At 38.9% G+C, this 15078-nt stretch overlaps 2 protein-coding genes across 3 annotated transcripts; one reads left to right on the top strand and one right to left on the bottom strand.

Annotated features, from left to right (window-relative positions):
- Positions 1-6: 6 nt before the first annotated feature.
- Positions 7-4289, top strand: LOC119903685 (keratin, type I cytoskeletal 18-like). Of its 2 annotated transcripts, XM_038719910.1 has the most exons (8): positions 7-528; positions 683-765; positions 957-1113; positions 1208-1369; positions 1465-1590; positions 2181-2404; positions 2790-2824; positions 3880-4289. In XM_038719910.1, exons 1-8 carry the CDS (start codon positions 151-153, stop codon positions 3981-3983), a joined length of 1269 nt encoding a protein of 422 aa, XP_038575838.1. In that variant the 5' UTR covers positions 7-150; the 3' UTR covers positions 3984-4289. The 2 variants fall into 2 exon arrangements, with proteins under 2 accessions (XP_038575838.1, XP_038575846.1); XM_038719918.1 differs by lacking the exon at positions 2790-2824.
- A 1275-nt stretch (positions 4290-5564) lies between these two features.
- On the bottom strand, positions 5565-14618 carry arpc2 (actin related protein 2/3 complex, subunit 2). The gene is made up of 10 exons (XM_038719939.1): positions 14404-14618; positions 12895-12929; positions 12007-12119; positions 10641-10686; positions 10213-10399; positions 9869-9962; positions 8705-8831; positions 8508-8608; positions 7385-7485; positions 5565-6047 (listed from the first exon to the last, which is right to left on the bottom strand). Exons 1-10 carry the CDS (start codon positions 14475-14477, stop codon positions 6026-6028), a joined length of 900 nt encoding a protein of 299 aa, XP_038575867.1. The 5' UTR covers positions 14478-14618; the 3' UTR covers positions 5565-6025.
- Between the last annotated feature and the right edge of the window lie 460 nt (positions 14619-15078).

Below are 15078 nucleotides of genomic sequence, written 5' to 3'. Positions count from 1 at the left end.
GGGCACCAGGAGCCAATGGCATCGGTGGGGGCGGACTAATGCGTTAAAACCAGGTATAAAACCCACCTGCGCCCATCACATCCATCAGGTGACTCTCCAGTCTGAATTTCTCTCTGTCAGTTGTCAGTGCTCTCACATCCAGCAGCGAACATGCCTTCAAACACCGCCGCCAGCATGTTTGGCGGAGCTGGAGGACGGGGCTCCAGGGCGTCCGTTTCGAGCCTGGAGGGGCTGCGTAGCGTGCTGGGCAGTGAGCCGAAAAGAGACTCCGCTCCCGCCGCTCCCGCCGCTTCCGTCGCACCTGCAACACCTGCCGCTCCGACCGCTCCCGCCGCCCCCGCGGACGACAAGCAGACACTGCGGGGTCTGAACGACCGGCTGTCCGGCTACCTCGATACGGTGAGGCAGCTGGAGAAAGCAAACGAAGATCTGGAGAAACAGATTGATGACATTCTGGCCAAGAGGACAGCACCTGAGGGACGCGACTGGGATAAGGTCGAGAAACCCCTGGATGACCGCAAGAACAAGGTTGGTCATCAGATGTCTGTCTTTCTTGGGAAAAAAATATAAAAATAAATTATCTTGGCACACAGAGCACATTTTCCATGTTTACATCATGAAATGTGAGAAAATGTTAGCTGTTACTGGTGATAGGCTATACATCATGCATTCCTCTCCTTAGATCAAAGACATCACCATGGAAAACGCCAAGCTGATGATCCAGATTAACAACACCAATATGGCTATTGACGACTTCAAGAACAAGTGAGTTTCATGGAATATAGTGTTTTGAGAAATTTGATTTTTGCCAGAAAAGAGAAATAAAACAATAATAGTTGGACATGCATAACTTTTAAAGTTGCAATTTCTGCTGCTGCTGATGCCAGACAGCAATTCATATCACTACAAAGTCTGGTGTTTATGTGGATCTTTATTGGGCTCCTCTCTGTGTGCAGGTTGGATGATGAGAAGAAGGCATGTAAAGAGTTAGAAAAAGACCTGGAGGATGTGAATAAGACCGCAGAGGCTACCAAGCTGAAAAGCGAGCAGACAAAAAAAGAGATTGATTTGGTGAATGAGGAGCTCGCTCGCCTCCAGCAGGAACACAAAGACGTGAGACCTGAAACAAACACATACAAAAACACACAAGATCAACTAATTGCATTGTGTGAAATCTGAAGCAAACTTATAACAGTGGCTCTTGTAGGAGGTGGATGACCTGCGTGAGAAGATCAAGGATTCTGAGGTGAAGGTGGAGATTGATTCTCCAAACTCTAACCTGGCTCAGACTCTCAACAAAATCCGCATCCAGTACGATCAAATAGGCAAGAAGAATATGGAGGAGACCGAGGACTGGTACCAGAGCAAGGTACAATACCTGCAGGATCCAGACCACTCTTATGTCATATTGTTCTCATTGCTTCTCTTTATCTCACCATTTCCATCTTGTTTGTCCTTCTCCAGTTTGAAAACATCAAGGTGGTGGAGGCCAAAAACAGCGAGGCCTTGAACTCTGGAAAGAAAGAGCTGAAGGATCTGCTCAAACAGAAACAAACCCTGGATATTAAGATCCAGAGTCTGCACAGCACGGTAACCACACACAAGATGTTTCACATACAGTACGTCTCCTGTCACACTAACATGAAATACAATGAAAATACAACAAAGAGAAATCACTTGGAACAGCAGTTGAGCTTTATTGTTCCTTTAATACATTCTCATGTTTGTAGAGGCTTTGTTCTGAAACGTAAAACCTCAACATCAACTTTAGCAATGTTTTCACATAATCATACTGCAGCTTTTGTAACAGTAGATCCCAATCTGACCCAAAGTCCTAAAACCTTTGAAGCAATTCTTCAGGTTTACAGAGCAAAATATTTACCAGTCTGCTTTATCATGTCAGGAATGCTAAAACCACATATGTGGGTGTTTGTCTAGCTGCACTTTTCACGAGCATTCCTGAATGCCCTGTCATTGTAGTGTAAACCTGCTACTTTAAGTACTCTGTAGTTTGACAAAACACCTGGATCTGCTCTTGCATAACAAAACAAACTGTAAGGCTCCTAATGAGTGACATTGACCTGTTATGTGCTTTTTAAAAGTCAAAAAAACAAAAACATAATTTTTAAGCAACACAGATTTGAGGATAGGATAAAAAGTATCATATGTCTCCCCTTCAGATCCGCAATCTGGAGGAAACCCTGAAGAACACCAAAGCGGAGTACGGTCAACGTATGGGCCCCATCAACAAGGTGATACTAAACCTGGAGGCAGAGCTCAAGGAGATGAGGTCACAGGTGGAGCGCCATGTAAACACCAACAAGAATCTGCTGTGCGTCACGATGAAGCTGGAGTCAGAAATCAATAACTACCAGCAACTGATTAATGGCATGAGCGCTGATAGGTGAGGATGGTCAGGGCACAGGAATACTTCATGGTGGTTGTAGTTGTATGATGTCAAATGAAATTATGTGTCTCTGTCTCTGCCCATGGGAAATATAAAATTGGTTATTTGGAAAGAAAACAACTGACAGTGACACTTCCAGAAAAGGCTGCAGATTATTTGCCTCCCTAGCAGCTAGTTAGCACAGCTTAGTATAAAGACTGCATAAAGGCTAAGCTAACTGGCTTTTAATTTAATTCCTGGCAAGAAAGCCAACAAATGTATTTCCCAAAATATCAAATCATTTTTTAAAAAGGTTTAAAGTTATAGCATAAACACACCCCAACACACACAAAAGCATGGTCTGCTTATACGTTAGTATACTTATGCTCCTCTTCCCTGACAGCTTGGAGATTTCTTTAGAAGATGCATTGGACAGTGGTAAGTTCTGGATCTGCCTGTGAAAAACCATAACTTTAAATAAAATCACAGTGACTAAGCATGTTTGGGCTGTGACCTGATTGCTAAAGTTTATCTCTGCTGCCTGGGTCAATTACTGAGATGCTTTCAGTTTGGTCTTTTAATCTCATTGGCCCCTGTCCAACAGACCAAAAAAATCATCAGAATTTGAAAGAGCTAGAAAATGTAAGCAATATACTTGATTACATTCCTCACTTAATAATTTTGTAACATGGATGCAATAACCATGAGGTTTACAACTTTGTATTCTATTAAAATCAACAGCGGAGTTGAAGCGCTGCATGCAGAGTTAAACTTGAAATATAACACTCACAACACTTTTTGAAGTAATAGTTTTTGGAAATTGGCTTTTTCACTTTTTTTGTCAACAGATGAAAAGATTGATAACACTCAGATGTCTTTCTATTTGCTATTAGGCTCCAGCGAGCAGCCAGTATTAGCGGAGTGGACACCCTGCTTCTGTCCAAAAACTGTCTTACCAGTACCTCTAAAGCTCAGTAACTAACACGTTATATCTTATTTGTCTAGTCTGTACAAAAAAATTGTAAAAACTTTAATTTACAAGGGTTATGAGCTTTAGAGGTACAATTAGGATTTCCTCCGGACAGTGCTAAGCTAGCTGTTTCCTCCTGTATCTCTAAGCAAACGACTGCTGGCCCTAGTTTCAGATTTAACAGACAAATACGACAGAGGTATTAATCTTCTCATCTAACTGTGTGCCAAAAAAAAGTACATTTCCGAAAATGTCAAATGATTCCTTTAAAGCTAGTTGTGTCACTAAATTGCAATCAGTTGTTGTTGTCACGTTGCACCCTGTACCTGCATGCAATCCCTGTGACTTCATGTAATCACACTACTTATATTTATTATAGATGTAATGGTTTTTACAAGCAAATCATATTTGTCATTTTGTTGTTGATCATTTGTTGACTCTAGCTGAAGTACACACAGGTTAAAGGACCAGAAGAACACATTTATATGCTTGAAACCTGTAAAATATGATATTTTGTTTCCAGACCAGCAGAAGCCGGGAGATAAGGTGCCCAAACCGGGCACGGAAGAGGTAAAAGAAGAAGCCCCTGTGAAGCAAGAGAGCCCCTCTAACAAATCCACCCCCTAATAAGTAAACCCCACTAATAAGTAAAAACCCAAGCCAAAAAATAAGAAGGGTTCATCCTCACAATCTTCCTCCTACTCTTCCTCGTGTTCCTCCTCCTTCTCCAATAAGGAAACGAAAAGCCCAAGAATGAGCGTGAAGTGGCCATAGCCTGATCTTGAGTAGCTTTTTTTCTGCTCTCTGTTAATTTTCTGTCACTCTGCCAAGTATCTTGTCAGTTTCCTATTATTGCTGTCAAACCAGTAAAGCTACAATGACATTAAGCTTTATTTTTTCAGATGTCAGTAAATAAATTGATATCAAAAGGAAGATGCGCTGCAGTCTCTTGATAAATGCATTTTGTGGCAATACACTAATTTACCTTCATACAATATAATTTAATGATCATTAAGTGCTGTGATTCCCAACCAGGGATTGCAGTTACCAGGGATTATGTGGATAGATTGTTAGGTGGCACAACCACTTTGAAAAAGTAAAGTAAAATAAAAAATATGCCTACACACATACTTGTGTTTAGCAGGGAAATAAATAGGACTTGTTACTTTTCAAGAGATTGGTATGAGGCTGAACTCTGATTATTTTTACTATGGAGTAATCTGACAATTATTTTCTCAATTCATTGTTGAAACTGAAAATTATGAAAATAAAAATTATATGACTACAGAAATTGTTTTTACTATAGATATTTGATGTAACTTGGGACTGAAGCAGGTCATGTGACTGAGGAACTGAACTGCACCATCCTAATATATATTAGCCATACAGAAGCAGGTCTCTCTCTCTGTCCTCTAGAGGAGAACAGCAGATGAAGGGAAAGAAAGTGCAACGGCAGATTTAAACAGAGCTGTTTGCTGTTCTCACTTGTTATTTTTCAAATAAAACAAATCTTTATTTCATACAAGGCAGATTGAGTGGGGAATTATTGACAAAGTGGTATGGCAGCTCCCAAAATATTATATGCCATCTTTAGACATTCAAACAGCATGTAGACAAAGTATTTGGTACACAAATGGTTAACAGCTCTTGTTCTCTGCAAGTATTGAAAGATTGTGTCCTGCTCCTTCACACACTTCATAATGGTTTTGCCTGCTGCCTACCTTTTTCTGACTCTCAGCAACTTTATTCATAAAGTTACAAAAAAAATTCTGTATGTATATATTAAATATACCGATGAGAAGGATATCATGAACTCAACAATTGTAAAAATTCTAAACCAATACAGGATCATATAATCCTTAAACTGATTTACGGATTAAACACTGGACTTGCATGGCAACAGTAAAAGCTAGAAAGCTTACAAATAAGTTATAATAAAACATCTTTTAAGAGCCTTTAAATCAAATAAGAAACAAGACTACCTTTGAGTTTCCAGTATAGGTTACAGGTCAGTTATGGGATCTCTTAATTTTTTTAAAGTCTCTGATATTGTCAAATGAAATAAATAAATATGAAGAAAATTTATAGAAATATTCCGCAAAGTCTGAAACAAAAATATTCTGTGTGGATTGTTAAAATTCTGGGGAAAACCGTAAACATGAGTGGTTGTACAAGAGGCACAAAGTCAGCACACACTGCTACCAGAGATGCTTTTTTGTAAGAGTGATTTATTTATTTATTTTTTAATGACAATGGTCATGACGACATGAAAGCACAGAGAGGGAGGGAGGGGGGATTGAAATCATCCGACACATGGATATTGCATGGTGAGGGTTGAGGGGCAAGCAAGAGTACCAAATGGAGTAAAAGATATCGTATCAAAAATTTCAATTTTTTCATATATATTTATATAGGACTAATAATTCTCTTTAACTATGCAAAGCAAGGAATGCCCTTTTTACATTTATCTTGAGCCTTGGCTTTCCCTAAGTAGAGCCAAAATTATTATTCATAAAAAAAAGAAAAAAAAGAAAGACTGGACACGTTTTTGGGGTTTGGGCGGGGGCATTAAGAGGCATCCTGGAGTCCTGTCCGATGTGGCGTAGAGTCTCAGTGTAGCGCATTTGGGCGTGTCCATAGGGTTTGGGATTTTTCTGGTGGGGGTGGCCTCAACGGGAGAAGGTCTTTCCACTGAAAAATCAAACAAAAACATATTAGACACCACACAAAGGACATAATTTAAAACAGGTTATGGTCTTTCCTGGTATACACACAGCTCAAACCATTCAGGAGATACTACATCATGTTGCAACATCTAAATTTAGTGGCTGCTTTAACTACATGTAAAAATGATCTTTTAGAGGAATTGATTGACATATTGGGAAATACGCCTAATTGCGGTCTTGTTGAGAGTTAGTTGAGAAGATGTATCCCACTGATGACTGACAGGCTGTTGAAACTTGCTGTACATTCTTATTTCTCTTTCTCTTTCTCTTTTTATTATATGTAATTGTTTTGGCACACTGAGAGCTACTGAAATATTCCTTTTGTTACAAAAATATTTGGCAGTTAAACATTGTAGTGATACTGAAAGGTGTAAGACGTTTGCCTCAAAGGGATTCTTCAAATCGACCAAATAATTCAACCAATATATTGCTCTGCTTTCTTTGATACTTTTTTTTTATCTCAATTTGACACCAAAACCAAACAGAAGACCTTATCAGCATTCTTGCCTAGATTTGCTTAGTGACAATATTATTCTATTTCATTTTCATATTCCTAACAATTTCTTGGCTGGCAGCATTTGTTTGTACCTTGTAATCAAACCCAAGATTCATGTATAATGTTTCTCCCACTTTGAAACTCAGGAACATGGCAGCTATCTTTCCCTACTTATTCCAGTTACACATTAACCACATAACAAAGACTTTCTGTGCTCCACAGTATGTGCAACTGTTTGGAGGTTTTAGCAAAGATGATGAGATCTGTAGAAATTCATTCCTGACTCACTTTAAACAATGCTGGCGGCACACATGGCCACACACCTCAAAAACACAGACATACGGCTGCAGCTGACTAAAAGACAGTGGAAAAATGATCCTATCTTAGAAAATGTAGAGGTAGTGTATATGTCAAAGCTGAATCCGGCTGTACATTTTGTCTGAAATGAAGTCCCACAGCAATGATTCCTGAACATTACAGCCTTCATTTAAGATCTGAGTAGTGAAACAGGCAGAGAGGAAGCTTAAAATATTGCAATTAATAACCTGTACAATAAAATCAAATCTGCTAAATTAAGCTTGAAGAAAGAAACAGTAGGTTTAAAATCGTGTTTATGGCATCAAAAAAAAATACCACTTTGACAGTAGAATCAGAGACTCAGAAATGTCAATTTTATCCTAAACTTTGGTCCTTACCTTGTTCTTCTTACATGAATGTACTGGACCAGTACAGACCTTTGCACAAACGGTGACTACATATCAGAGCGGTGGTTTAGACACCAGAGGAGAAATGCAGAGGCTACTTACGACATGGTCTTCATCTCTTTCTTCTCGGCGTCGGGTCGAGCACGGTTCAGCACCTTGAGGAAGTCTGACGTCTTGGCCCTCATACGTGTGTGAATGTAGGCCTGCGAAAGAAAAAGCGCTACATATGAGGGGATTCTCACCATGTCATACCTTGTATCTTTCATCTAATCTTGGAATGAATATTTAGAGATATGCTCCATTTGTTTTCTTTGGAAGTGTCGCAATTGTTTAATTACCTAAATAAATAAATTAATATAGGATGTTGACATTTTGTGACAGGTGCAGTATCTTGAACACTGCGTGCAGCAGAGACAGGGCCAATATTGAACAGTTGTTTTGACAGTATATAATTTCCTGTTTGTCAAGTGTAACCCAACTACTATTTTCCATCCATCCATCTGCCATGCCTTCAAGGCAAACCTTGAGTATTTCATTTTGTGTGTAATGCACGCACGAACACACACAAAAAACAAAAAACCTGTATGATCACTTGAGGAGCAAGTCGTCGCCAGGTAGGGCCTTCGTTTGATCTCACCTATGGCTGGACTTTCTATTATAAATAGACCCTGAAATAATAGACGGAACATACTAATACAAAGGAGGACTTTATGGCTTGTTTGTAGCCTGTGATTAAATCAGCTTGTAATGGATGTTCAACAGGTGTTTCTTTAATATTCATTTAGTTATGGATCTTCATGCTCAATTATGTATCATCTAACAAACAAAACAATACCAAAAATAAAAAACAAGCATTTCTTACCAACTCCAGAACCCACTGGAACTTGTGCTTAACTAAAATTGCATGAGTGGGTCACATCTAAAAGCCCTCATTTGAATATCAGGAAATAAAATGGTTTGTTCCTGTTGTGCTGTTGCTAGGAAGGCTCAATATGAGAAGTTTGTGAGTCAGACAACTATTTTAGTCATTTAGTCAACTCATTTAAACTAAATTCTGGGGAGCTGTTCTTCAGCCATTCATTAAGAGGGTTATAAAACACCGTTTGTAGGTAACATCTTAAGATCCATCTCTATTTCAAAGAGTCTTAAAGGCAAACTTGCCCTGACCCTACAGATTCTTTTTTCCTTGAAAGAATCCACTGGACTCTAGTTAAGCTGAACTGACCTTGGAGCACTTTATGTGGTAGTGCAGATAGTCCCTGAAGGTGTGGATGAGGTTGATGGTGTTGTCTCTGGCATTGGCATTGGTGTGACGTGGGAACAGGACTGAAAACATAAACACAGTGCATATACATCAGAATCAATTACCATTGTAATGTAGCTGCAAAACAGGCAAAGCAGTTTCAGCCAACAGGTACTGACCAAAGGTGATGTATCCAATGTTGTCCCCGACAGCGGCGTCCGTGTCCTTAAGCTCCAGTGGGGGCTCCCTGTGGCTGAACAGCACCTGTGGGGCTGTGTGGCTGGCTCGCCGACCCTCTTTGAACTCCTACACGCAGAACAAGCAAGTGTACAGTACCAGAGGGCTACTTCTTTATTCATTTTAAGTTGCAGTAAAATACAACATAAGAGGTACAGTACAGTCAATTACCTAATTACTCTTCTTAAAAAGACAAAACAAACCCCATGCAATTCCAGGTCACAAATGTATATATTATATCGGAAAAGTGTGAGTTTTAGTTGCTATAGTCCTCTAAAGAAAATACTTGGGGACGTTAGCTTAATTAAAAAATGTTAGCTTAACAGCAAAGATGAAAATTTGGTCAATGTCAAAATATTTTTAATCAATCAAAATCAAGAGTGATGAATGATTTCTCCCTTTATTCATAAGTGACTATGTCAATCAAGGTTAGCTTGTTACTACTTGTTTATTTAGTTTGCTACAGGCTGCTAGAGCTAATGTAATCTTAGAAGGTTAGCTAGGCTAAGTAGCTAACTAAAATAAACTAGCATATAAATAGGCCGCATATCTATTTCAGATAACGGTGAGAATACTAATGTTTTTAATGAATTAAATAAAAAAGGGATGAATGACTTTTCCCTTTATTCATGCGTGACTAGGTTTATCTCAAGATTAGCTTGTTAGTTACTACGCTTATTTAGCATATCTACAGACTGCTAGAGCTACTGTAATCTAAACCTAACCAAAATAAACTAGCATGTAAAATGTATATGCTAGTTTATTTTGGTTAGGTTTAAGATCTGTGATTTGTTTGACATTTATATTATAAATAGACAGAACAAAAAACTCCCAATATGCCAACTTGGGAGTGTTTAAACATTATTTAGCTAACCTTGTTTATCAACAGCTAAATTAGCTATTTTTAAATTGTTCTTCATGAGTGAAACCAGATAGAAATTAATGGTGAGTAGTTCTTATGACCGAAAGAGAGTTCATACTCTGCCAGCCATTTTGACACTGGTTAGTTGACACATTTATTAGTAGTTGTTAGTTGTTTTTTTTGCCAAATGAGAGTTATTGGAGCTGTGAAAAATTCCTGATATGTCTGACTCCGAGTAACACACCTGCATGAAGACTTTGCCAATGATGACGTCATCATCGTCTTTGAACACTGTGCTGAACACCACCGTCACTCTGTCTTTCTTGGCCTCCACATACCTGAGAAGACATGAGACATGTCAGAGGTTTAGGAGGTCCAGAGAAATTAGGCTCATCACAAAAATGAAAGCATAATATATTTATGTTAACGCCGTGTATATATGTAAGACCTACTACAACCCAGTCTGAGATTTTAGACCCATTTAAAGACATAAGCCACATAAGGAATTACACCATTTGATTAGAGCTCTTTCCTTCTGCCATTATAATACATGTGAAACTGAAAGCTTTAAAAGTCTCCCCCACATACATGGACTCATCGTCTCTGTAATGGACCACAGCTCTCTGCTCGCCCTCTTTGCCCTCTTCCTGGAACTTGAAGTACTTTTCAAACACTGAGGCGAAACAGTTCCTCTTGAGCATCCCCGCCTGGTGGACAACCTCATCTTTATTGGCTGGTAGTGCGTCCAGATCGTAGAGGAGGGACACATTATAGCCTGGGAGTGATGAAAGTAACAAATTATACAAAATCTACAACGAGTAATGGCTAATTGTTAGCCACTACATTTAATTTCAATGTTTTAAAGTGTGACAGACTTAATGTCTAAAGCTCAGAATCTCCTGTTGGTGCAGGGACCTTAAAACTGATCTGATGTCAGCGGTCTAACAAGCAATAACTCAAAGGTAGGCTTTGTCAGTGAGTTCTAAAAGGAGATCAGTAACTTTTTGAGAACTTACCAGCCTCTGTTGAAACCAGGAAATTCCCATAGACCCTCTTCAGCAGCTGAAATTAAAAATATGATTTTTATTTGTATCGCACGTCTGTACCGTATTCAAAAGTTGCACTTCACAGAAAGACCATGACACAAAGACCGAGAAAAAATAAAAATAAAAAAATAAATAAAAAAAAAAAATAAAAAAAGAATATGAACTTCAAAGCAAAAGGTCTCAGGAAAGAAAATGTACTACATAAAAGAGCATGGACAAAAATTAGACTTTAGATTATGTATATTTTGCAAGACCAAACTGATGTTGCTACTTTTAACCTGAAATAGAGAATAGGTCCCAAGAGTTAAAGAGATTGGTCATTATGTCCTTTTTTTTAATTAAAAGAATACTTAAAAATTATTACTTTCAAAGCCATCCTTTGATTTCAAAACTTCAGTGAATTTCATTGCCTGAAGGAATCCTCTGAGACTAAGCAGGTGGTTTAAAAGACAAGAGGAAACTAGAAAAAAAATGTCAACACCAATAAAAGCAGAGAAAGAAACAAAAGACTTTGGCATGAAGGTGGCGTGTACACCTGGAGGGTAGAATGACATAATGGATACAAGCATATGCAAATTTAACTCAGGTATGGCAATAATGTACCACCAGAAGTCCACAAAAGAATGGTGTCTTTTAATCTAAGCAGCACTTTAGAAATGCGAAATATGTTAAATAAAGAACAGAAAATGCGAGAATAAACAAGCCCTTTGACAAAAAAACACTCCCTCCCCTTTTCACAGGCTGAATAACTGAACTGTTTAACCGTTTACTTATCCCTCTGCTCTTGAGTTTTAGAGAACAAGGAGGGAGGTCGCTGGACGTTAGCCAAGAAATTCATACACAGTGGCTGTTGCTCGCAGTCAGCACACTTCCTCGCCTGGGGTGAGTCACACAAACTCACTTCCTGTTTCTACCAAAGGCCTAAGCAGCTGCTTTCTTCCTTACATGGCAACACAACTCTCATGGTAGAGGTGCGTGTGTGTGCGCAGACACCAATCACAACCTCACTCTGCTTTCTTTGATACTTTTTTATCTCAATTTGACATCAAAACCAAACAGAAGACCTTATCAGCATTCTTGCCTAGACTTGTTAGTGACAATGTTTTTGTATTATTGCAGCTGTGCATATTTAAACACCTGCTGTTTGACAAAGTATACCGTGGACGCAACCGCTGACCCCTGAGGGACTATTTTAACACCGGAGGAACAGTGCGTCAGAAAACCACTACTGCCTTTTTAGAAAACACTTTTAAAGTCAAGTTACCTAAAAAAAGCAAGACAATTTAATTTCTTGAAATACAATAACTTCATGTTTTTGCACAACTGTGTGTCATACCTCGTCAGCGCCATGCTCCTGCAGCTCCTTGTAGAACTTCAGGGAGATGCTGACCATCACTTTGGTCTTGTCCCCATTGGGGTTGGAGATGTGGTACAAGACACCATCGAAATCTGCAGCACAGATAAACAGTTTTAAAGCCTGCAGGTGATGAATGAGGGACAGGTTCCTAACCTTTTGCTTCTGTTAACTTGACAGACTTTGTACTTTGGACAAATGTGCCGTCTTAATTAGTAACCCCAATTCATGCCAGTAAATAGGATTATTTCAGTCAATTTCACATGTGAGATGCAACATTTTGTGTCATCTAGCAGCGTTTACTGGCAGGGCTGAACATGTGCAACAGGTTAATTGCCTAATAGGAAAATAACTCGTTTAATGACAGCAGCACGCCAAGATAAAAAAAATGAGCAACACCTCCAGCAATACAAGACTTCAAAACAGTCACAGTGATGAAAAACTTTTTTTTCAACAAGGCTGTTTGCAACAAACTGTGTGGTCGGATCCAGACTTTAAAATAAACAACATACAGTATACGGTAGAGCTGCAATGATTAATAGTCAACTATTAAATTAATTGCCAACAATTTTACTAATTGATTAATGGGTTTGAGTATTTTTTTAAGATATAGGATAGTATTTTCTGGTTTCATTACTCCTCATTGACAGTTTGGGTTGTGAACAAAATAAGACAGTTGAGTATGTCATCTTCGGCTTTGGGAAACACTGATTGACCTTTTTCACCATTGTCCAGCATTTTATAGACCAAACAACTAATCGATTAAAACAAGAAAAAAATACAGATTAATCGACTGAATGAAAATAATTGTTAGTTGCAGCAACTACTGCTGTACAGCCAGGTGTTCGATAAAATACCATATAATCTCACCTGCAAACGTAACATCAACGGCCTCTGGCTTGGTTCTGCAAGGAGACAATTACATTATAAGATAAATGAGGCATAAAAGAGGAAGCCCTCCAATTCACATATGATTTATAGCATGAAGAGCAATTTGAACAGTAACATGACACATAGAAGTGCTGATATCATGAATCAAGTAGTTGTAGTACTGTTTAATGTTACTTTTTCAATCAAACATGCCAATCATTCCCTATATCCAGCTTCTGAACTGTAACAGTAGATTTAACATCTTTTGGTTGTGCACTGTTTGTTGGACAAAACATACTTTGTAAAAAGGCTTCAGGAAAGCCTGATGGGAATCCTGAACTGTTTTCTGATATTTCTAGACTAAACAATTGATCAAGAATCTAATCTAATTAAATCACTCATGAAAATAGATGCAGCTCTAGATGCAACATCACCAACAAAACATAATGTGAGTGAAGAGAGAAAACCACTATTTCAGTGTCACTATGACATAATCAGTTTACTTGGTGCCCCAAATCCTTGATAATACCGTCTTTTCATAAACCAGAAAAACACTGTTTCGGCCATGCACAATAGTAAATGAATACTTTTGCAGGTGGGCTGCAGCAGCTTGTGCAAGCTGGATACTGCAGCTGGCTGTGCACAGGGCACAGACTTGACTCAGCTTGACTACAGGAATGCGGAAGCTGGAAAGAGGGGCGATGGTTAGCTAACAATTAGCCGCTAACTGCTTCTATGGTGCCTTGGAAAGCATATAATGGCCTTTATTAAGTGGAATCCCCAACCTAAATATCATATAATCAGCCCTATGTTTTTACACCGCGGTTAATGACTAATGACTTGGGCAAAGGACTTGAAAGACCGGTTGTCTTGACAGACCTGTTGTCTCAAAAACTGTACTCCTTAAGAAAAAGGGTTTCACTTACAGTGAATCCTGGATTACCCTAATAGTTAATGTTGATAACTCTTTAACAAGTGGCCAGTCGAGTAGTCATTTGTGCTCATAATATCAGGATATAAGCGTAACCTCTGTCAATTACAAGGCAGCTAGCCACAAACACCAGCAGTACTGCGGTCGGCTAGCTGCTAGCTTTTTTTTTCCCTGCAACCTCGTAAAGCGTTTTAATATTTTACTTGGTTAATATTTGGGCAGTTGAAGCACAATAATGTAAAATATGTTGTTAATTTACTTCAACGGACTCTGTCAGAACAGGCAGGGGGAGTTCAAATTAACTGGGGTAACATATTCTGGCAGTCACTGACCGTGCAGACACACCCCAGCTTTAGGCGAACCAGTCACGACGGAGCAGCAAGCTAATTCACTGAGAGCGTGTTTTAGCCTTTTTATAAAATAAGACTACCTAGCTAACTTGTGCAAAGCTGCAAACGTTTACCCGCTGCATTCGAAAACCCCCATTGCTTCATTAAATGCAACCATCATCTTCAGTAAAAGGGGAAGCTAGCTGTCGTTAGCATCAGTGCTAGCCAGGTGTAACAATGATTTCTCACCCGTTGGATGCGCCGTCGAACTTCAACGACAGCGTCTCTTCTATAATGCGATTATTGATTTCTAACAGGATCATCGCCGCAGACGCCGGTGTCGAGGAAAAAGGGGGGAATGATCGGTAATATTTGGTGGAATAAACCTCTTTGTGTCCAAGTCTGCAAATTTTTCCTCCCTTGACAGACCAAATCGCTTCCGTCGAGGCTCCTTCCGCCTGCCACTTCCGCGTATTTTACACTCAGGACCTCATAAAATGAGGATGTCCACAATGTTGCCTGGAATAAATTCGTAATGACAATATCTGATAATTGAGGCGGGTTGGATGAAAGAAACAAGTCTGTTTACTATACAACCATACTTCCTTCCTTATCTAGATCATTTATTACCTTGAAATGTCATTAATCAGTGCACTTACTCTTAATTGAAGGTATATTGCTTCTTGACAAAACGCCTTACAAAGAAGCTCAATCCAGGTAAACAAATAAAAATAATGTCCTTTCACTTAATTATTGTAATAGGGTTTATATTAACAGAACTATACTTATAGTTAGAAGTTATTTGTGTTCTATTGCCCCAGTGCTACCAGGGACCACTCGCACAGAATTTTTTATCCAAAGCGACTTACATTTGAGGAACAGCATACAAGCATCAACAGAGCATCAATACAGCACGAGATCTAC

Source organism: Micropterus salmoides, unplaced genomic scaffold (genome assembly GCF_014851395.1).
Source record: "Micropterus salmoides isolate LMB-PRFRI ecotype aquatic unplaced genomic scaffold, ASM1485139v1 Ms_hic_scaffold_1, whole genome shotgun sequence".
NCBI classification, from domain to species: domain Eukaryota; kingdom Metazoa; phylum Chordata; class Actinopteri; order Centrarchiformes; family Centrarchidae; genus Micropterus; species Micropterus salmoides.
Note: the sequence above shows the minus strand (reverse complement) of the source record. Positions and strands in the feature narration are given on the sequence as shown.